Below are 21,856 nucleotides of genomic sequence, written 5' to 3'. Positions count from 1 at the left end.
CACCGTTTAAATGAGTCTGTGGTGAAATGAAATTCCTTCGCAGCACTCTGTAACCATGTAGCATTAGAGTTTTGTGGGCAGCATCTAATTTAGATTTTCTCTTGTCTATTTCTGGCCTTAAGAGTGTCAGCCTGTTCACCTCATCCAGTGAAGGATTAGGTAATCGACTTGGTCTAGGAATAACAGAAACAGTATCACCATATTTAATGGTGGTACAAAGAAAGAGAGTATCAGGTCTAAGATATCTCCCTGTTTAGAAAATATTTGGAAGCAGAGAATACATATTTACAATAATTATTACTTCAAGTTTTTAGCACAAAATCGAATTTTAAATATTTTTTGGTAGTTTCTCAAGAGGAAATGTTTTTATTTATATGTCTATCTATCCTGTGTATTATTCAAGAGAGTATATTCTGATCTGAAGTTTACAGATTCTTAAAAAAAAGTAAAACAACCAAGAACATGAAATAAAAACGATAAATCCTTCAAAAGAAAAAAAAAAGAGTCTCTAAATTTTCATAACTATTAAACAAGAAAAAAAAATGGGAAATGAAACTAAATAATGATTATAATGGGCAAATTCAGAAAAGGAGACCTCTGATTGCACTGAAATTGCAATTTTTGCCCATATTTCATGTACACTATGTTAGATATCTTACCACAAGAATCAAGCATAAATTATAGGGAGCATAACAATTGCTAGATGGACTAGTATAATTATCATACAGGATCTTTTAGAAGAAGTGAGTTTGTCTACGTGAATGTTACCTTTCATAGGAAGTATTTCGCTTACGCTATTTAAATTTTTTTTGCCAACAACGACCTGTACACCAGAGTAGTAACACAGATTGAATCACTTAGATATAATCTTTAACACCGGAAAAAACGAACAGCAACAGAAAACGAAGAACAACAAAAAACCATCACCATAATATCATATTGTTATTATATAAACATGTAAAATACCAAAATAATTGGCACCTGAGGTTTGCAGCCCGCGCGCAGTATCGAGGCCTACAGATTTTTTTTTTTTTTTTTCTTTACCAAAAATTTCATAATTTTTTAACAAATTTCACACCGTCTCTTGTCTTTGTAACACTTATATCTATCTATCTATCTATATAAACCATCGTTTAAAATGATGCAAAGAACCGTTTTTAACTCATCTGCTCGTGCAGTCTCTAGAAGATCCCTTGTGAACAAGAGACTTGGGCTTCGCTCTGCCGCCAAAAGATTCAACTCCAGTCATCAATCCAAAAAATCATCCTCATCCTTTGATCCTGCCGCATTATTGTTTCCTCTTTCCATCATCGGGGGTTTAGCCTTCTGTTATCACGATAGATTGAAAATTACTTCATATACCCATAAATCCTTGAGCGGTATGTAATGTGCCATGTGTATCTTTTTTTGTTTTTATGGTTCGGACATTGATTACTAATTTGAAATTTAGAATTTGCGCATCAGGCCAAAAAGGAAGCTGACGATTCCAAGGCGGCTGAAGAACCAAATCCATCTAGCGAAGAAGAAAAAACCGAAGTTTCTGAAGAATCACAAACGGTCAACGAAGATAACTCCGAAGAACCTCAAGAACAAGCCGCTGCTTATAACCCAGAAACTGGGGAAATCAACTGGGACTGTCCATGTCTCGGAGGTATGGCCAATGGTCCTTGTGGGGAAGAATTCAAAGAAGCCTTTTCGTGCTTTGTGTACTCCGAAGCCGAACCAAAAGGAATCGACTGTATTGAAAAATTCAAGCATATGCAAGACTGTTTCAGAAAATACCCAGAAGTCTACGCTGAAGAATTGAGAGAAGATGAAGTTCCTATTGCCGAAGAATCTACTCCTGCTCCAGCAACTGAAGAACCAATCACCACCCCAGCTGCTGCTCCAGCTACTGAAGAACCAATCACCACCCCAGCTGCTGCTCCAGCTACTGAAGAACCAATCACCACCCCAGCTGCTGCGCCGGCTATTGAAGAACCAGTCGCCACTCCAGCTACTGAAGAACCAGTTACCGAAGAATCATCTCCAATCGCTGCTGAAGAACCAGAAAACACTTCTGAAGAAACTACTCCAGCTACAGACTATCAAGAAGATGCTTCAGTCATTACTGCTATCGCCGAAGAGTAGGTTACCAATAACACTATAATCTTCATCGCTTATTTACTAAAAAAAAAGAGGAATTTGTTCTTACTTGAAATTTTTTTTTGATTTGCACCTTCTTTGTTATCTTAGAATAGAAGAACCCCCCAACATGTATATATTGTACAAATAAGAACTGAAAATAGGGATGAGAATAATGTTCACTCTAGAATCTTAGCTGCTTTTCTTTTCATTTATGTAAAACTGTTGATGCGATCTTCCAAATCACTTATTCCAACTGGCCTGTATGCACCTTGTTTTAGAACTTGCAAGAAAAGAACATCATCTTTCAAATAACACATGTAGCCATCACCAGTTGGAATGGTGTCGTTATTCATCTTCACAATTTTGTATAATGGACACCCTAAAGCTGGATGAGGTCTGCTTTGCGGTTTGAAAATCATATTATGGCGATTCAAGTAGTCCTCAACAACGTCCCTGAATGTCGTTTTGAGATCCCCTGTTGAAATGCCTTTAACATTACTAGTAGTTTTTTTCGATTCATCAATGGAACTTGTAGAACGCAATTTATTTAAGATATGCTCAATGTTAATTTGACACTCAATGGATTTTAAGAAGGAATTAATTTCGAGATTATGCTTATCATTAGAAAACGAGTCAACACATCGATTGATTATATCCAATAGCACAATAAAGGCATTTTGAATAGAATTAGGAAGAGTAAAATCACCTTCAGGCTTTGATAACCGCTCAAGATAGTGAAAAATGAATGAATACCAAGATTGAAACCATACGGCGATATCAAACAGCCTTTTCAGTACAAAAACATCCTCCAACAATTCCAAAAGCCTTGCTTTTAACTTCCCTTGTATGAAGAAATCAGAAATGATAATATCATAATTGTCAGTGTTGTTAGTGGATAGTAAATATTTTCTCAAACCAAATAGAATTCTGAAAAAAGAATAATCAGGAGAAACCGTAGAAACTCGGTAGTTTTTCTTTGATTCTTCAAGAAAATGTGTCAAGAATGAGGATATAACCACTTTATCTTTTTTATTCTCTAAATAATGATTGAGTTCATCTAAGTATGAGAATTCAATTTCATATTCTATGAACATATCATCCTTTTTAATAGATCTTCCGGATTTCTTTATAATATTTTTCTCCAAATCAGTAATATCAATTGACGAAAGGTATCTGAAATTTATTTCCGACAAAGACTTTACCAAGTCATTCCTTATTATTTGGGGTAAAAAATTATACCAAAACTCAAAAAATGGTTGTTGTTGAATTGGGGAAGAGGATTTCTTTGTTTCAATAAAGAAATTCTCAGAAGCAATGCTCTTCACAACAAAAGTAGGTCGTAGTAGTTTGATAGTTTCTAGTAACCTTGATTTGATCTGACTGACTAATATATAATTGAAGAATCTTTCATGTAAAATATCCTTTAAGTCCTCAAGGAATTTTAGTAATAAGAGATTCCAGGACTCTTTTTCCCATTTGAGTTCCAAAAATTCCGTTATCTTTGGATATAGCTCGTCAGAAATCATAGAGTCCAATAGACTCAAGGAAGTTTCATCATTACCAGGATCTTGAAGCGGATTGAGTATTTCTTTCCAGTTTATTATTTCGGATTTTAAAAAATTGAACTTATCATCACTTGAGTCTCCAAAATAAAATTCAGGGTCTTCAACGTTCCATAACATTTCAGATAAACTTTTCAATAAAGGATATAATAAAATAACAATCATATAATTCATAATATTTTTATCAACTGTATGGGACAAATTCTCATTGGATGCCTGGCCAAATTTGACTAGCTCCAATAGTGCCCCACTAGTAGAATCAATCTTTTCTGATAACGGAAGATCTTTTCCTACCTGGATGCCTTTCAAGGAATTCAATAAGGATTCCAAATTATTTAAAGGCTTCTCCAAACTTCCAAGCTCTATTTGCTGTTGATGGTACGCTTGGCTATATTCTTTATGTTTTGTGTTGGTTTCATTCCATTCATTCGCGAGCCCCATCAATTTTCGCTCCACTTCCAACCGTAGATCTTTTGAAACATCGCCCGCTATATCTTTCTTCACAAACAGAATACCATTATGTACCGTTTTAGCCGAATCATTAAGAAAGTCATCGCTTATATTGATCTTCACAATCTCCTCCACAATCTCCGGGATTTTCAAACCATCTTGCGCCATCTCATTGATAAATTCACGTACATGATAAGCCTCATTCTTCTTTATTGTGGTCAATCCAGAACCATCAGCATCTTCGGAATTCTTTATCTTATCCCTTTGTGATTTGTTTTCCTCGACTCCTCCAACCCCAAGACCTTTTGGTCTCAAATCTACTTCGATTGGTGCAACAATACCTTCTTTATTAGAACCCAAGCCCTCACCTTCTTTGTACCCCATCTTCTTCAAGAGGGCCGCACCAATACCATATCTTGCCTCACTCATTTTGAGTACTATGTGTCATATAATACATTAGAGTTTTGATTCTTTATTTTGTGATACAACGGAGAAGCAGAGCTTTTGTTTACCTTTTTTTTTTTTTTTTTTTTTCAAGTCACGATCACGATTTGAAGAAAAAATTATCCAAGATATCTTATCTATTCGTAATATCTCTAACGTATTTTTTTTTAATATATATCTGAAATAATATGTTTAATATATAATATAATATGTTTCTAATCTGTCGTATATAATATATCTACAACTCAAGTTATAACGATGAATGGAATTTTTGTTTTATTGGGTGTACTATAATACTTTAAATGAATAAACATTTTTTTCTTTATTTATATGAACCTCGAAAAAGTAATTAGTAAAACATAACAATTGTAATATTTAAATGAATGAATCACCATCTCAATAAGGCCATTTCGTTTCTGATTCTGTTGTAGTCGAACAAGCCTTCGATTTGACCAGTACCAGTAACGGCGATATCTTGATCCCAGACGGCTTCTTGGGCCCAGGCAGTGACACTCTTAGCAGAGACTTGGTCAATCTTTCTGAAAATTTCTTCGATGGATGGTCTTCTGTCGTTAATCAAAACTTTATTACCAATGTCGTTGGCGATGGCGACGGTAGAGTTCATAGAAAGCAAGATCTTAGTCTTCAAGATGTTCTTGGCTCTGACAATTTCAGTTTCAGTTATTTCGGTGGACAATCTGTTCCATTGTTTCAAAGAGAAGTGGACCAAGTCATCAATGTTACTGACATTGCTGGTTTCGGTGTAGAAACCCCACAAACCAGTGTCCTTGTAACCGAGGGAGAAGTGTTCAAAGTGTTGAGCCAAGTGGTTTTCGGTGACGATGTTGGCCAATTTACTACCTTGTCTAACGGAAATTGGTTCAGAACTGGTGTAAGTACCGAAAATTTCAGAGGCAACCTTGGCGGTGTAGTATTCTGGGGCGTTGAAAGCTGGACCTTCGACGGCGATAGAAATGTAAGCACTTGGCAAAGTGTCATCTCTGAATTTCAAGTCGGAACCCAAGAATTTGGTTGGCTTGACGGTTGGGGCCAAACCACTCTTGATATTAAGTTTCTTTTCGACCAAGTTAACCAATTCTTCGTGGTCAACGTTACCAGCACCAACAACGACAATGTTGGAGGAGACGGCGTGCTTTGACAACAAGGATTCGATGTCAGAAGCTTCGATGTTGGCCAAACCTTCTGGGGTACCTTGGATTGGCAAGGACAATGGGGTACCTTGGAAAGCGGTGGCATGCAAATGTTCCAAAACGGTCTTCTTTGGAATAGTTTCAATGAGCTCAGCATCGGCAATGGCCTTGGACTTTTCAGAAGCGAGAAGGGCATCAGTCAAGGCTGGGCCAGAGAGTTGTTGAGCCAACAATTCAACGACTTCAGAGGTCTTGTTGGCCAAGGTGGTACCGTATAAGGCAATGGATTCTCTTTCGGCAGAGGTTCCGACAAGGATACCTTCTTTGGCGGCAGCAGCCTTACTGGATTCAGCCAAGATGTTGGCAGTCAATTTGGAGACACCATTATTGTATCTGTTTTCGAACTTAGACCCAGCACCGATCCACAAACCAATGGTTGAGGATTTGGCCAAAGGGTTGGCTTCGGTTGCAACAGTCAAACCGTTAGCCAAGGAGGTGTATTGGGTTTGAGCAGAAGCAGTCGAGAGGAGACGACGACCAGAGACTTTAGCAGCTGAACGGAACATTGCTGATCAAGTTGTGTATTGGGGTTTATTGACAGATGGGTATTACAGACTTGTCAAAGGATCTCCTCCTATAATAATAATATTAATGCCAGAGATTTTTTTTCAACCGCTACTGATTGGCCCTGTCGGGAGGAAAAAGTTACCCGGGGGAAGATCAAAAAAAACCATCCAACATCAATCACCATCAGCAGTCCTAAGAAGGAAGCAAGGAAGGAAGGAAGTTAGCAAGTGGTTATCTGGTGATGTTGGAAGTAGATAATCGTCTGGAATATACCATCTATCACAACGCGGCCTTTCTAATATAACCTACACCACCGCGAAATTGAGACACTAATCAGTGATCAGCAGGCGCCAGACACGTGATTAGAACGATTTTTTGTCAACCGTACCGGGGGTGTATGAATGGCTGATTGGGGCAATGTATGAGGAATACTCAATGAAAGCACTCAGGCAAAGGTATCCAACCCATTGAGAGTGATTCTTGACACTGGGATAAAAATACAGAGAGAAACCAGCCTACACACACACTCTCTCCCACCCCAGATAATTTGTACATCCTCCGGGTAAGATGACATCTCACGCTTCCTTTTCTTTTCTTTTTCTTTTTTTTTTTTTTTTTTTTGGAATTTGCACCTGCCTAATATGACTCAAATCTCAATGATCATAATACCTCTAATCATCTGTCTTTAGATCCTCATTAGATAAATATGTCGACAGCAGAAACTATTGCCAAAAATGCTCATATAGCATCAACAATCTTAAAGACTTTGAGCGACTCCGAAAGATCCCAAGCGTTGCAGGAAATCCACGATGGGTTGAAACTTCACAAACTGCAAATCATCGAAGCTAACCAAAAAGATCTTACCAATGCCATAAATAACAACCTCGACGGACCATTAATAAAGAGATTAGACTTGTCTAAAGGTGACAAGTTCGACTCGATGTTGGATGGAATTCTTGAAGTTAAAGAGCTCGAAGATCCAATCGGTAAGATCACTTTGGCCAGAGAATTGGATACCAACTTGAACTTGTACAGAGTCACTTGTCCTGTAGGAGTGTTGCTCGTGATCTTTGAATCTAGACCAGAAGTCATTGCCAATATCACCGCCTTGGCCATCAAATCAGGTAATGCCGCCATTTTGAAAGGTGGGAAAGAGTCACTAGAGACTTTCAAAGTCATGGCACAAATTGTCAATGAGGTCATTGCCTCCAAAACCAAGGTCCCAGAAAACTCTATCCAGTTAATCAGCACCAGAGAAGAAGTTGGGGCCTTATTGGATCAAGACAAGTTTATTGATTTGGTCATCCCAAGAGGGTCAAACGCTTTGGTACGTAACATCAAATCTAACACCAAAATCCCAGTGATGGGTCACGCTGATGGGTTATGTGCTGCGTACATTGATGACGAAGCGGATTTAAAGATGGCTTGCAAGTTGGTTGTCGATGCAAAGACTAATTACTGTGCCGCTTGTAACGCCGTGGAAACCCTCCTTATCAATGAACACATCGCAGTCACTGACATCCAAACAATTTTCCAAAGCTTGTTCGATGCCGAAGTGACATTACACATCACCACCGAATTGCTCGACCAACTTGAGCAAGAATTCATCGCCAAGAATAAGAAATTCATCACCACCGCCACCGAAGAAGATTTCCATACCGAATTCTTATCTTTTGATTTGGCTGTGAAATCTGTGAAGGATGTCGAATCGGCCATGTCGCATATCAACCTCCATTCATCAAAACATACCGATTTGATCATCACCGCAAACGAAACTAAGGCCAATAAATTCTTGAACGGGATTGATTCTGCCGGGGTCTACTGGAACTGTTCTACAAGATTTGCCGATGGTTTCAGATACGGTTTTGGTACTGAAGTGGGGATCAGTACCAATAAGATCCATGCCAGAGGTCCAGTCGGGTTAGAAGGATTGGTGTGTTATCAATATCAATTGAAGGGAACTGGCCAAATCGTTGGCGATTACGGTAATGGCGGAAGAGCATATATTCATAAAGATATTGATATTAGAACTTTGAATCAATAAGTAGAGTAATAAAATATACTTGAATACATATCAAGTCAATTCAAAACAACAAAAGTTTTTTCATAAAAATAGTAATTTCTATCATCTAGTAAGATCGATAAATGAAACTGGCAGGAAACCAAGAATGGGATCAAATGATAACCTAATCAAACTAGCCAATTCTCGTGGCAAGCAGGAATAATAATAAGAATGAATGGTGATTCCTAATGCTGGAAAGTTTGCAAATGTTTTCTTGAGATATAAAATAATACAAAGTGATTGCTTTAATATAATATCCCCCATTCATCAGCAAAACAACCAGAATGTATATATCATCGATTCCCGAAACAACTTACACAAGGTAACAACAAAAATTATAAACAAAAACAAAATCTTTTTAAATAAATGAAAAACAAAACTAAGCAAAATGACAATAAATAATAAAAATAAAAATAAAAATTACTATAATATAACGAATGAAATTGCAGAATGCTGAATTCATTTCCTTTTTCAATCGTAAATTTCAATAGGTGGTAACCTGTCAGAATTGGTGAACCAATTATTACCTTCCAACTCCTTCGCTAACCAATTCACGGGGAATAACACCAAATGACCAGTGATATTACTCAAGATCTTATCGGCAGTCTCTTTGTCAAATATCAAATCCCTATGCCCTAAATGCTTATGACGTCTATTACTAAAAGTTCCAGTCCTTTTTCTGCCAATTAATCCAGTTCCTTTCACCGGACTAGAACTGCCATATATCAAACTGACCGCCCCTCTAGTCGAGGCATTATAAGTAGATTGGTCATGGAACGACGATGATTTACTCACAGATTTATTATTATGATTCTGCACCGAAGGGGTGAGGAAATTCAACTTATCTCCGTCACAGTGGTGGAATTGTTCTGGAGTAATCGAACTCTTCTCATTAGTCAGAATATCTTTTAAAGTATCTCCAAAAGTCACTGGTGAGCCAATATTCTTAGGATCTTCGTCCTTCAATTTGCTTGCGGTAGTATGAAGCGATACAGAATCACTGTGATGTCCACTAGAATTTTCATTCTCTTCCTGGATTGGTAAATTATCCATAATTGAATCAGCAGCCATCCCATCACTAAGCGAGCCTTTGCGAAGATTAGAAAATTTCTTGAATGATTTATTGATCTTTTGCAAACGTGGAGGTTGTGGCAGATTCGATTGTTGCTGTGGATTTTGCGATGACAGGTTCACATCTATCTTGATCTCTTCTGGTGGTCTACCAAGAACCCCAATGGCTTCACGATTCAAATCTTCAATTCTCACCGACCTAGAAGTTCTATGACTGTACAAGGCTGGTCTCTGGAACTCATCATCTTCCATTTTCTCATCGAGATCTTCGTCTTCATCATGGCCAGTAGTGAGGTCATAGCCTTGTTCCTTGATAGCAGCAATTTCGTAATCTTGAGCAATTGAGAACGCCGTCATCAATTTATGAGCTTCTTTGTACTCGTTCCAAGTAGCCACGGTATCATCTGGTTGACAATGGAAAACTAGTCTGAAAATCTTGGTATTCCTATAAGCATTTTCAAACCACATATCCTCGTAAAACTCTTCATCCAAAGGATCAGAAAAGCCATATGGATCAATAAATCTACTTTTCCCAATCTTTAAACTATTGGAAAATAAATGGTTGATCTCATCATCATTCAAGGTAGTGATCGGAATGTCGCTGTTGGCAGTGGACTCTGCGGTTGCTCCAGATGTGCCATTTTGGTCCGACTTATTATTACTATTATTAGTTTTCTCAGTATCTGGGATATTGATATTATCTCCATTGACTTTTGTATCTTCCGCAGTTTTTTTATCATCACTCAAAAGATCGCAAGAAGTCACTGGATGCCCATCAACTAAGGATGACGATAATACACCAGTGTGACCAGCAGCATCAAAGTTAAACTTGGATAGAATTTCTTTAGGGTCATTAGGTATACCAGTGGCTCCACCGTTCAATGAGCTATTGGCTTCAGGAGATGTAAATGGGCTAACCTTGGTCTTCAATCCCATTTTTGATCGTTTAGAATTCTCATCCTTTAATTCAATTTCATATTTGATACCCAAACGCTGCAAGTAGGCAACTCTTTTCAACATTTCCCAACGCTCTTGATCTCTTTGAGCTAAAATTTCTTCATGCTCTTTTGATAATAGACCGGCGGAAATTTCCACAAATTCTTCATCGTTACCCAAAAATTCTTTAACACTGTCCAAGTTTGGAATGAATACCGATTTGAATTTCTTGTTATCAGATGATTGAAGGGCCCATTTCTTCAAGGTCTGTCTGGCATTTAGCTTCCACTTACCATAAGCTTTACTATCCAAATTATCACCTTTTCCTGCAACATCAGCCTTGTGCTCCAAATTATTCTTAATTCTTGGATCAGATGATAACTGTTTCTTGTCACGAAGACCAGCGTTTTCAACCCACGCTCTGCTATTGAACGATTTATATAATGGACTATCAAGCTTCGACAATGCAGAATCCACATCACCATCTTCATCAAAATAATGATTTGCAGGATCTTGACCTGTCGATCTGCGGAACTTTTTCCACTTGTTGGTACCATCAGATAAATTCAAAACCTCTCTACTCGCCAATTCAACCATCGCCGATCTCATAGCATTGGCATCATTGTTGAAATTCCCGGTGACGTTTTCGTTCCTTAAGCCTTTATCGAAGTTTGATTTCACGATCTTCTCAATTTCATCAAACTTACGTTCCACCATTTCCAAAACGTCAACATCAACACCAAGATGCTCCCGCATCAATCTCATTCTAAGGGTATGGGCAAACTTCCCAGCAAGATAAGGTTTACCATTCATGGTGGTTTTCACGGTTTCGGTATCTCTAATCACCGCACAAATTTCGGAGTCTCTACTCCCTCTCATTGAACGTTCATTGATATTAGCAGACCCAATGATGGCAACCCGATCATCAACTACCATCGTCTTAGCATGTATATACAATTGTTCAGAAACCAATTTGCCATATTCTCCAATCCTCCCCCATTTTCTTAAGGAGAAAAATTGAATGTAATTATCCGGATCAATGCCGACTTTTTTAAGTTTGGCAAAAATTGAAGTCGACCCTCTGGAGATAGACATGTACTGGCATTGCATAATCACTCTGACTGAGGAACCTTCAGGCTCATCAACTTGAGCTTCAAACCCTGGCATCAATGGGATGACAATCACAGCTCTCCAAACCTTGCCTTCATTATGTGCTCTAATAATTCTATCAACTAAGGCGTCACCGATTCTATTTTCAATCACCACATTGTCCCAAGCACACGCGGTGACAAAAAATTGATTTTCAATATACACAAAGTGTTCCGAAGTTTCAATCAACTTCAAGTAGGCGTTTTGAATCGAATGCTCCACTTCTTTTAAACCAAGCGACCAGTACCCTGAAGATCTCAATAATTGGACTTCACAAGAACCCTTGAACCCCATTTCATCAATTTCCTTTTGGGTCATATTTGTTGGTGGGGTTAATAGCGGAGTAGGTCTGGACGGTCTTTTTTGTCTAATCAAATAATTCCAACGTTGAACAAAATGTCTAGACAAATCTCTAGCAATTTGCCCAGCATTCACCATATGAACATCATGCCATGGCATTCTAGGAGTCTTTTGACGGTCATACATAGATTCATATGGTTTATCCAATTCAAAAAAATCTTTGACTCTAGGGTTAGAATAATCTTTCCCAGGGAAGTTTTGATACCTGGTATTCTTGCTGGCAGCACCATTTGGGTCACCGAAAGCGGTGGGAGCATCATCAACAAGAACATGGTCTGGGGTATCGTATCTACCATAACATAAATCAATCCCACCCAAGAATGCAATGGTATGATCAATAATTAACAACTTCTCATGATGGGCCCAAAAGAAAGTATTTTGTAAAAATTGGTTAGGAGATCTTAAAACTCTTATGTTTTCATGTAAGTCCATCAACGAATGCTTCGTCCAACTGGAATCAATCACCACGAATTCCCCAATGTTACGATAAATAATCACAAAGATTTTAACCCCTTGTTCTGCTTTACGTTTCAATAAACGATCAATTCTCCATTCTTGGTTACCGTTGGCTGGTCTTCTCAAATATAATTCTGGAGACAACCACCAATCGTGAATGAAAATCACATCCTTGGCCATTTCAATTGCTGAGGAGGCTGCCCACCAATAATCTCTTGCATCGACAAACCATTGAGCAAAACAGTTTTGGCGAACTGGGGCAAATGAATTGAATCTTTTTGGTTGGGCCCATTCGGTTTTGGATAACATAATTTGTATTGATCTGACCCATAAATTCATTTCATGATCCGAGGTGGCCACCATTTTAAGCTTTCTTTCTTTGTTTTCAACGGTAATGTTCAAATGGGGAGTGGTTCTGTTGGTGATTCTTTTTGGGTGTTTCACATCTTCCTCATCAAGCATTTGTTCCTCATCTTCTTCATCAGAATCATCATCAGATTCCTCATTGTCAGAAACCAATTCATTGATCTTTGCAGCACCCAGTTTTTTTTCACCACTATACTTCATTTGGAAAAACTCATCCACCAAAAACACATCCAAGATTGTGGTTGAATTAATATCTGCCACGTATAAAATATACGATTCACTAACACAGAACCATTTCATAGTGTGTCTCTTAATCATCGCTCCCAAATCACTAGCTTTTAAATGACCAACTCTCCAACCTTGCTTTTTAGCAGAGGTAGCAATTAATAAATATCCTTGCTTACCCCTGTAACCATTTTCGTTAGACAAGAGCACCCCAATTGGTGACAATTCAAAAAATTGAAATAACTTGTTAGATTGAGGTCTAAGCGATAATTCTAAGAATAATTTTTTAAAATAATGCTCAAGTCTTTTGGTATACTCTTCTTGAGAATGGGGGTCACCATTAAATACCAAATGTTTCTTTTTCTCTGCTCCTCTTTGGGATGAGCTGGTGATACGAGACATCAAGTTTTGGACTTGTGAAGCCACGGAACCTCTAGTAGAGGTACGGGCCAATGGATTGATTGGTTCAGGGTCTTCTTGTTTGGAAGACGCCAAGTCACTTTGATAGCTCAGACGGCTTCTTGGACGCTCAATTTCAGCTCTGGTACCCCCAATTGAATGACTAAGGTCAATAACTTCGTACTCGCCTTCGTCATCTTCATCCAGTGACGAGGACGAGTCGGTGTCTGAGTCAAACGAACACATATTTCTATTAGTCCCACCAATGTTATTACTGACTTTTCTCAATTTGGGGAAGTAAGGCAAATTCAATCTGCTTCCTTTCTTTAAATTTAATGTAGCATTGGAAATTAATTTTAGTTTAGTGACAAAGCTGGCAATTTCTTTGTAACTTCTGATTAGTGTCCATTTGGCACGATTTTCCCCTACCCCATATTCCATTTCTAGACGAAACTTTCTTCTTTTGATAGGAGGATTCTTAAAATTAGCGCCATGTTCTCCATTATCGGTATTGCTGTCATCATTAGGAGAACTGTTGATGGCGTCTCCAGCAACAGTTTCAATTATTTGATCAGCAGTGGTATTACCTAAATCATTCTCAATATCGTTGCCCCGGCCATGATGGAGATGGTAGCGGTGATGATGGCGCAGGGAACCGTAATAACTATCGGTAATATCCCTAATTCTAATTCCCACCAAATGCGCCAATAATGGAGCTCTTCGAGTGTCCTGCTCATCCAATAAAAACATACTGGACACCAAATTCGACGCGGTATACCCCAAGAACAATGATTCAATCAAGAAATTTGCCCGATTTCTTGCCAATTTGTCACTTTCACTGAGAATTTCCTTTTTTGTCGGTTTTTGAGGTTTCTTCATATTTTTTGCCAGTTGTTGCTGCAGTTGTTGGGCCTTGTTTTTATTGAACAGAAAGAAATTGCTTTTCCAATCGTTAAAGTTTTGTTCGGAGTGATTGAATTTCGACAATCGCTTCAACCAATTCACGTCGCCATCACCGTTGGATATCTCTTGGTCATTGTTATTGTTGTTGCCGGAAGTGACACCAAGGCCTACTCCACCATCGGGGGAATTTTGACCATCTCTATCCATCAGGAAAAAGCTTTTGATCACTGGAGTTGTTGGGGTTTTTGATTTGAATTTTTTTGAAGTCGAGCCCAAGTTTGTGTGAATGGATTGGGGTGAGAAGAATAGAGATTTACCATTAGGGGATTGTGGGCTGGCTGGGGCTTGCGGATCTACTGGAGTATCGACGTTATAGACGGAATCATCATTTTTGTTGCTATTCTTTGAGCTGAAGCTGGAATTGATGACCAACGGAGAAAGCATTCTCCCATCTTTTGTCTTTTTCATCAATTTCTTGAACCTGGAGTCACCACCACCGCCATTACCATCATTGGGTGATGATGACACAGGGTCTGTTTCTTTTGGGGTCGAGTGTTCTTCGATATCATTCGCGTCATTGACCAATTCTGAAATAGAAAACTTGTTTGGTACGACTTCTGCCTCATCCATTGGTTTATGTGGTTCAAGCTGGGGTTGTTGATGTTGATGTTGATTATCGATTGTATCGACGTTCTCATCGTTGCGATTAGAAGAGCAATCTGTTTGCGAGAAAGGACCATCTACCATGATGGGGGATATCCCTAAAAAATCACTTCAGGAGGAGTATCAGAGACTTCTAAACACAAGAGGGCCACTCTATATCTATCTATGTGTATTATTGTTTTTATTCCTGTCTTTCTGATGTTTAACACAACAGAAAAAAAACAACAGAAAAAAACAACAGGAAAAAACAGCCGTTCATCGCCAACAACGTGACAACGACAATGGCCATCAAAACTAAGCAAAATTGGTCCCAGCCATTAACAATAATGAGGCGACAGAGATGTTACAACGATTGCAGTAGTGTTTTCAGCAAATATTCCGCAAGAGCCACAGAGAGTACTGGCTGGATACTGTGATAGCCCAGGCCCCATCTCAGCCGACTGTTTGACACATATCCCCGGGTAATGCTCGGTGATCGCTCAGTGAAAAAACAGCAGCAGCAGAAGAAGAACAAGAGGAAGATGCCAGGTAGCTGATAGAAGAGAGATAGATACAATATACAATACTTCGCCAATGATACATTCTCTATATATCCTCAACAAAGCAGGAGGATTGGTGTACCAGCAGGACTACTCGTCTACCCTCAACAAGTTGTCAATCAACGACTACTTGGTGTTTGCCGGAACAATCCACGGTGTCCACGCCATCGCCTCGAAACTTACTCCTACACAAATAACTTGCTCCAATAAAAATGCTAATACCACTGGCACTCCGCTTCTTGGGTCAACAGTGTCCACTCCTAAATTGGGGTCTTCTGGGGCAAACCATATCACCAGTCCGCGAATGGAAAGCCAGTCGACCATGATGAGAGATCAGGACAACGCCGATGGCCTATGGCACTTGATCAACAATTTCACCAATATCAACAATCCTTCAGTTAACAACGCCGATTTGCTCAGTAGTTCATCAGTATCGTACAACAAATTGAGCTCGAATTTCTTTTATATGAAGAGCAACGTCACCGGGTTGAATATTGTCGAGACTGATTTCTTCAACATTTTCATTTTCCAAACCTTGACAGGTATCAAGTTTATTCTAATTACTCTGCCGGATATCCATAAAAAGGAAGGGGCGTCAGATGGCAACAATCCTGAAGTTTCGAAACAAGAAGAGACAGAAAAGGTGAATTTGAGTTTGAACAGAGATGTGAATAGCAGGCCAGATAAGGACTTATCAAGCAGCTACGAGGTTGCTGAAGAGTTGCTTCGAAAGATCTATATTTTGTACGGTGATTACGTAATGAAGAATCCATTCTATTCGATGGATATGCCTATTAAAGCAGAATTATTTGATATCAAGGTGAGGGCATTAATTGAATCTTTTTAGATATATGTGCACTGGGACCCGAGGAGATTAGCCGAATTGGGTGAAGGAAAAAAGTAAAAGAGATTGAAAATGTGTGAATTTTCCTATACCATATAAAGGATGAGATTGTGTGTACACAATAAGCCTCTGAACAACTGCCAGCCAGTCAGCCCATGTGGCAGCAGGTCATAATGTTACGATCGGTTCTTGTGAATGAATATATCGTGTGAATAATAATATGACGATATGTGATAGATACATTTATTATGGAACACATTGTAGGATATGACAACGTGCTCATCTACGAAGCAGGGGTTGAAAAAGAAGAGAGAAAAAAAAAAGAGAAGTAAAAGAGTAAACATCGAAGGATGATAACAACTGGACGAAATAGTTATTATTATTATAACATATATGGATGTCTCTGCAATTTTCCACAAATAAATAAACGTCAACAACAACAACAGCAGCTCTCGACAATTGTTGGCACCGAATAGAAGAATCCAAAACAACTGCGTCATGTTGCAGCGACACTAAAAAAACCGACAATCAAAAAAATAATTCCTATAAATAAAAAACTCTTTTCTTTTGTCATCCCTGATTGCCTGTTATTTATATATTTCTGTTATATATTTAGTGTCGTTGGCCTAGATCTTATCGAGACCCACTTATTCATTCTTTTTATTTCTCTCACTCCCTCTGTCTATCCTTACCACACACCATGACCGTCCCTCCTCCTTATGACCCTGTCCTTCTTAGAGAACATGCCTACCAAGACACCAAGATCGTCAGACTAGTCCTTCCTAACCAGGCCCCTACCCAAGGCTTCTTACCCCTCCATTTGGCAGGCTTAGGGTCGTTTGACTACCAGCTCTTCAGATCTTCGCCGTCGTCGTTCGACTCAAGAGCCATCGACCTCGGCCACGATGACCCTAATTTCGACAAGTTGGCCAACAACAGCAACAACCGTAGCGCTGATGTCTTCTTTCTAGCCATAATAAACATTTCCGGGTTCTGTATTGGGGTTTATTTGATCCAACTAGTCGCCAGAAAGTTGTGGAACTGGAACGGCGTCATCAGACCAACATCCAAGAACCTCAAGAACTTGCGGATCCACCACGACAATCAGTTTTCCGTCGCCAGCTCATTGGAAGACGGAGTGTTCCCAAAACCCCTTAAAATGGCCAGTCCTCCATCCGCCTGCTTTTCCCCGGATATGTCCTCTTCATCAATTCCTTCTTTAACAAATACACCGGTTTCCTTTTACAGTGGTTCCAAGTTCGGCCATGCCAGAGATTCGTCGTTGGTGTCGATCGCCGATTCCGCCATCTTACAAACCCCTTCTGCTTTCGCTAACAACGATTTTGGATTGGAGAGTCACCAAGGTATTAATGCCGCTTATATCTCAACCCGTCCTAAAAGTATGGCGCTTTCCAATAAATTACTATTCGAAGGTGAAAATTTTAGCATGGAAGGTAATGGCCAATTGTTTGCCTTTTGATTCTTTTCAAAATTTTCTCTTTCTTTTTCCTAACTATCATGTCATTTCCAATTCAACTCATTACACGCATTGTTATTTTATTTATTTTCTACACTTCATCAGCTTTGATATCAACATTTTCTTCTTTGCTTTTTGCAAAGAATCCCAGCATTTCTTTTTTTCTTTTCTTTTTTTCTTATACAGGAATTCTCATCAACATTAGATCTCCACCAACTAGATTTTTCTCTATTTTCCTTTCTTCTATCTACCTTCTCCTAGTTTATTAGCCATATTTTTTTTCTTCTCATCATTTCTATCTCATGATCATTAATGTCATATTGCATCGCACCACTACATCTATTTTTATCGTACACCACGCTAATTTTCCTTGCACAGTCCCTGTCATGAGCATCAAATACGCCCATCACCCCGACAACAATTGGTGGATATTCCAAAATGCGATGCACCATTCAAGATCTCTGAGATGGCAGTTAATAGTTTAATACATAATAGTATCAAGAATCGATATGAGCAGGTCATAAACAATGTCTCGGAATAATTCAGATTTGATCAAGAAACCCCCTGCATGACCGCAAATCGTCTACTTGTCTTGGCTCGTCTAGTACACCTTTCTTTAAAGCATCTGGCACTAAAAAAATATCCTCATTTGTTGATCAACGGATTATCATTTTACTCAATATTATTATAATTGGTTTTGCTTTGATTGAATTATAGGGATCATATTTTATGGATGATCTCTCTTCAGAAAATTGACATCCCAAAGTTTAGCAATTTTCAACAAGTTACGTAATGATGATTTCCATTGAAAACAATCCATAATCACTACCCTTGTGGAAATGCAGAAAATAGAAAGATCATTTCTGGATATGCAGTCCAATACTTACAACCACGTTATATACATATCAGTCTATCATATTTATAATTAACTCTAAAGGCCCAAGAAATAATTACATCTTCAAACAATCATGATCCATTAACTATTTACAAAATGTGTACGCCCTGTTATCTATTGTGATTTCTTCTTGGTATTTTTTGCACCAACAAAACAAATGGCTCCCGGTTTCAAAATTACTTTCGTGATCTTCCCTTGTAAATCTCCCATGGTCTTTTTATCATTACCTTCCACGTCGTTCAAAATCTTATCGAATACTTGCGATTCTGGTTTTTCAATTAAATCCTTGGTTCCACGGTACAAGAATTTGAACTTACCGTTGACAATCACATTATAATTTGTCACCTCCGAGATTTTTGGAGCAAGGGCCACTGGCCAATGCGAAGTGAAGATCGATTGCCAATTGTAATCATTATTGTTACTGATGATCAGTTTCTGAACCAGTTCCCAAATCTCTTCACACACTGCAGGACAAACTGGTGAAATCATCAACACCAACTTGTAAAACCCGCTGGTGATCAACCCCAAATCAACGTTATCGCAATCATTCTGTAAGATATTGTTGATTGAATTGGTCATCTTCATATAATCTGAAATCACGGTGTTCAAACTCAAAGTGTCCCCGAATGCAGAGTCCATAGCAGTAATGCAAGATTGGGTCTCGTTGAAAAGGGCGATTTCCAAATCATTAAAATTTGATTTCGATTGCACATGAGTGTCTATCGACGCAAAGAATTCATCCAATGAAGCAGTATTGAATTGACTTTTTGAAGTTTCGAGTTTGGAAAGCAACAATTTGTTCATATTGAGTAATTTCTTCAACCATCTTTGTACCCCAACAATCTTATTTTCGTCCCAGTATAACACGAGATCAATTGGGGCTTGGAATAACATGTGAGCTCTGGTAGAATCGGCCCCATATTTCCCAATAAATTCCACCGGATCAACCCCATTGAACTTAGACTTCGACATTTTTTCATACGACACTTCCGGAATTAATTGTTCCCCAGTGGCTGGGTCAACTTCGACTAACTTCACCTTGTTTGGATCGGATTTATCCAATTCTTCTGGTTTCAAGAACTTCTTGGTCACCGGATGATTATAGGTCTTCCCGTGCACCATTCCTTGACTCGCCAATTTCTTGAACGGTTCACCATTATTCTCCACACCCCCACCATCCCATTTACCAATTTTGTAAAGGAATTTACTGATGAATCTCAGGTACAACAAATGTAAAATTGCGTGCTCGACCCCTCCAATGTAAAGTTTAGCTGGCATGAATTCATCGACCTTGGATTTGGCAAATGGTAACCCTCCGTTATTATTATCCAAATAACGGAAGAAGTACCATGAAGAATCCATAAAAGTATCCATGGTATCGGTTTCTCTAGTGGCGTTATTGCTTCCACATTTAGGACATTTACAATTCTTGAATTCCGAATGTTGGTCCAAAGGATTACCTTTCCCAGTGAACTCGATGTTTTCTGGCAACACCACCGGAAGTTGGTCTTCGGGAACCGGGACCATTCCACAAGAATCACAATAAATCATTGGGATAGGACACCCCCAGTACCGTTGTCTAGAAATCAGCCAGTCACGGAGTTTGAAGTTCGTGGCAGGCCCCCCCATGGACTTAGATTGTAAAGTGGCCACGATTTTATCGTACCCTTGTTTCGCGGTTAAACCTTGGAATTCCGGGGCACAGTTATTATTGAGAGTCCCTTGTTTGCCAAGGTATGGTTTAGAATCGTCAAGTTCAGCAATATCCACCGGGTCAACCGTTTTAATCACTGGTTTGCCTGATGCGTTTTGGAGCCAAAAGTCCCAATCACGTTCGTCATGACCTGGACAACCCATCACCGCCCCATTACCGTAGCTGGATAGCACGTAAGGTGCCACAAAAATCGGCATCTTTTTACCAGTAAGCGGGTGAATACCATGAATTCCTGGAAGTTCGTAACCGTCTTTATTCTTTTGTTGGTCAGATTCGTGCGAAAACGATTGTTGTTTTTCTTGCTCTTTAGCATTGTCGATGAATTGTTGTAATTCTTGGTTATTCACCGACATCTGCTTGGATAATGGATGATCGATGGAGATCGCCAAATATTGAACACTAAACAAGGTATCTGGTCGAGAAGTAAACACCTCGATCATTTCATCATTACCAAGAGTAAATTTGATGTTGGCCCCGGTGGATTTCCCAATCCAATTCTGTTGCATCAATTTCACTTTCTGTGGCCAGTTATCGAGTTTTTTTAAATCATCGCTTAAATCTTTGGCAAAATCAGTGATCTTTAAGAACCACTGGTTCAACATTTTTTTCTCGACAATCGCCCCACTTCTCCACGATTTCCCATTAGCATCGACTTGTTCATTTGCCAACACCGTTTGATCTATTGGATCCCAATTGATTTCCTTGAGATTCTTATAAGCCAACCCATTTTCATATAACCACAAAAACAACATTTGAGTGAATTTGTAGTAAGATTTATCGCAAGTGCTGAGCTCACGGTCCCAGTCAAAACTCGTCAGCATTTTCCCGATTTGATGCCTCATTTTCCCTATATTCTTCTGGGTCCAGAACTTTGGGTCTACCTGGTTCTGAATCGCTGCGTTTTCTGCCGGTAGCCCAAATGAGTCCCATCCCATGGGGTTGATGACTTCTTTATTTTTGAACCGATGAAATCTTGCCACAACGTCGGTAATGGTGAACACTCGGAAATGTCCCATATGGAGCATCCCCGATGGATAAGGGAACATTGTTAGCATATAGTATTTTTCCTTATCACCATGTTCTCCTGGCAAAGGTTTGGGAGTAATTGGCCCATCGAACTTTTCCCAGTTTTTCAACCATTTTCTATCGAGATCTGGAAATTTCACTTGTTGGAGAACTGAGCTGGTAGAAAGATTGAGACGGTTAAGCTTTATCAATTGTGACGGTACATTGAGCCGCACAGACTGCGCCCTGCTTATAATAGCAGGGTTTCTGGCTACTCTAAGCATTTTTATAGTGACAATAACGACTGCCGGGCCATTCAATGTACTTATTCATCTGCGATTTTTTTTTCAATATTGCAGAACGGTGATACTATAGTTACCCTCTTATGATAACCCCACGATTTTGACACATTTGCTCCAGCACTCACCGTTATGTATATGTAAATATGAACCATTATATTATAAATAAGAGAGCCATCATTCCTTGAGATA

The 21,856-nt window shown here is 39.0% G+C and overlaps 8 protein-coding genes across 8 annotated transcripts; 4 read left to right on the top strand and 4 right to left on the bottom strand. All coding sequences in view use genetic code 12, as the record gives it.

Moving 5' to 3' along the window:
• Positions 1-1,138: 1,138 nt before the first annotated feature.
• On the top strand, positions 1,139-2,130 carry DASC09_014180 (Mia40 protein; the record flags this gene model as incomplete). Its single annotated transcript, XM_064995021.1, has 2 exons — positions 1,139-1,379; positions 1,451-2,130. 2 exons carry the CDS (start codon positions 1,139-1,141, stop codon positions 2,128-2,130), a joined length of 921 nt encoding a protein of 306 aa, XP_064851093.1.
• A 206-nt stretch (positions 2,131-2,336) lies between these two features.
• DASC09_014170 (mRNA splicing protein SPP382) lies at positions 2,337-4,568 on the bottom strand (the record flags this gene model as incomplete). The annotated part of the gene is made up of 1 exon (XM_064995020.1): positions 2,337-4,568. The coding sequence occupies one exon, from the start codon at positions 4,566-4,568 to the stop codon at positions 2,337-2,339; it is 2,232 nt and encodes a 743-aa protein (XP_064851092.1).
• A 403-nt stretch (positions 4,569-4,971) lies between these two features.
• Positions 4,972-6,300, bottom strand: COR1 (ubiquinol--cytochrome-c reductase subunit COR1; the record flags this gene model as incomplete). The annotated part of the gene is made up of 1 exon (XM_064995019.1): positions 4,972-6,300. The coding sequence occupies one exon, from the start codon at positions 6,298-6,300 to the stop codon at positions 4,972-4,974; it is 1,329 nt and encodes a 442-aa protein (XP_064851091.1).
• A 707-nt stretch (positions 6,301-7,007) lies between these two features.
• PRO2 (glutamate-5-semialdehyde dehydrogenase) lies at positions 7,008-8,345 on the top strand (the record flags this gene model as incomplete). The annotated part of the gene is made up of 1 exon (XM_064995018.1): positions 7,008-8,345. One exon carries the CDS (start codon positions 7,008-7,010, stop codon positions 8,343-8,345), a length of 1,338 nt encoding a protein of 445 aa, XP_064851090.1.
• A 489-nt stretch (positions 8,346-8,834) lies between these two features.
• On the bottom strand, positions 8,835-14,975 carry SPO14 (phospholipase D; the record flags this gene model as incomplete). The annotated part of the gene is made up of 1 exon (XM_064995017.1): positions 8,835-14,975. One exon carries the CDS (start codon positions 14,973-14,975, stop codon positions 8,835-8,837), a length of 6,141 nt encoding a protein of 2,046 aa, XP_064851089.1.
• Positions 14,976-15,464: 489 nt separating this feature from the next.
• On the top strand, positions 15,465-16,277 carry TRS23 (TRAPP subunit TRS23; the record flags this gene model as incomplete). The annotated part of the gene is made up of 1 exon (XM_064995016.1): positions 15,465-16,277. One exon carries the CDS (start codon positions 15,465-15,467, stop codon positions 16,275-16,277), a length of 813 nt encoding a protein of 270 aa, XP_064851088.1.
• Positions 16,278-16,974: 697 nt separating this feature from the next.
• Positions 16,975-17,754, top strand: DASC09_014120 (uncharacterized protein; the record flags this gene model as incomplete). The annotated part of the gene is made up of 1 exon (XM_064995015.1): positions 16,975-17,754. The coding sequence occupies one exon, from the start codon at positions 16,975-16,977 to the stop codon at positions 17,752-17,754; it is 780 nt and encodes a 259-aa protein (XP_064851087.1).
• Positions 17,755-18,760: 1,006 nt separating this feature from the next.
• NAM2 (leucine--tRNA ligase NAM2) lies at positions 18,761-21,649 on the bottom strand (the record flags this gene model as incomplete). Its single annotated transcript, XM_064995014.1, has 1 exon — positions 18,761-21,649. One exon carries the CDS (start codon positions 21,647-21,649, stop codon positions 18,761-18,763), a length of 2,889 nt encoding a protein of 962 aa, XP_064851086.1.
• Between the last annotated feature and the right edge of the window lie 207 nt (positions 21,650-21,856).

Source organism: Saccharomycopsis crataegensis (genome assembly GCF_037102585.1).
Source record: "Saccharomycopsis crataegensis DNA, jcf7180000000073, whole genome shotgun sequence".
In the NCBI taxonomy this organism is placed as follows: Eukaryota; Fungi; Ascomycota; class Saccharomycetes; order Ascoideales; family Saccharomycopsidaceae; genus Saccharomycopsis; species Saccharomycopsis crataegensis.
This window is presented reverse-complemented; position numbering and strand designations above follow the sequence as displayed.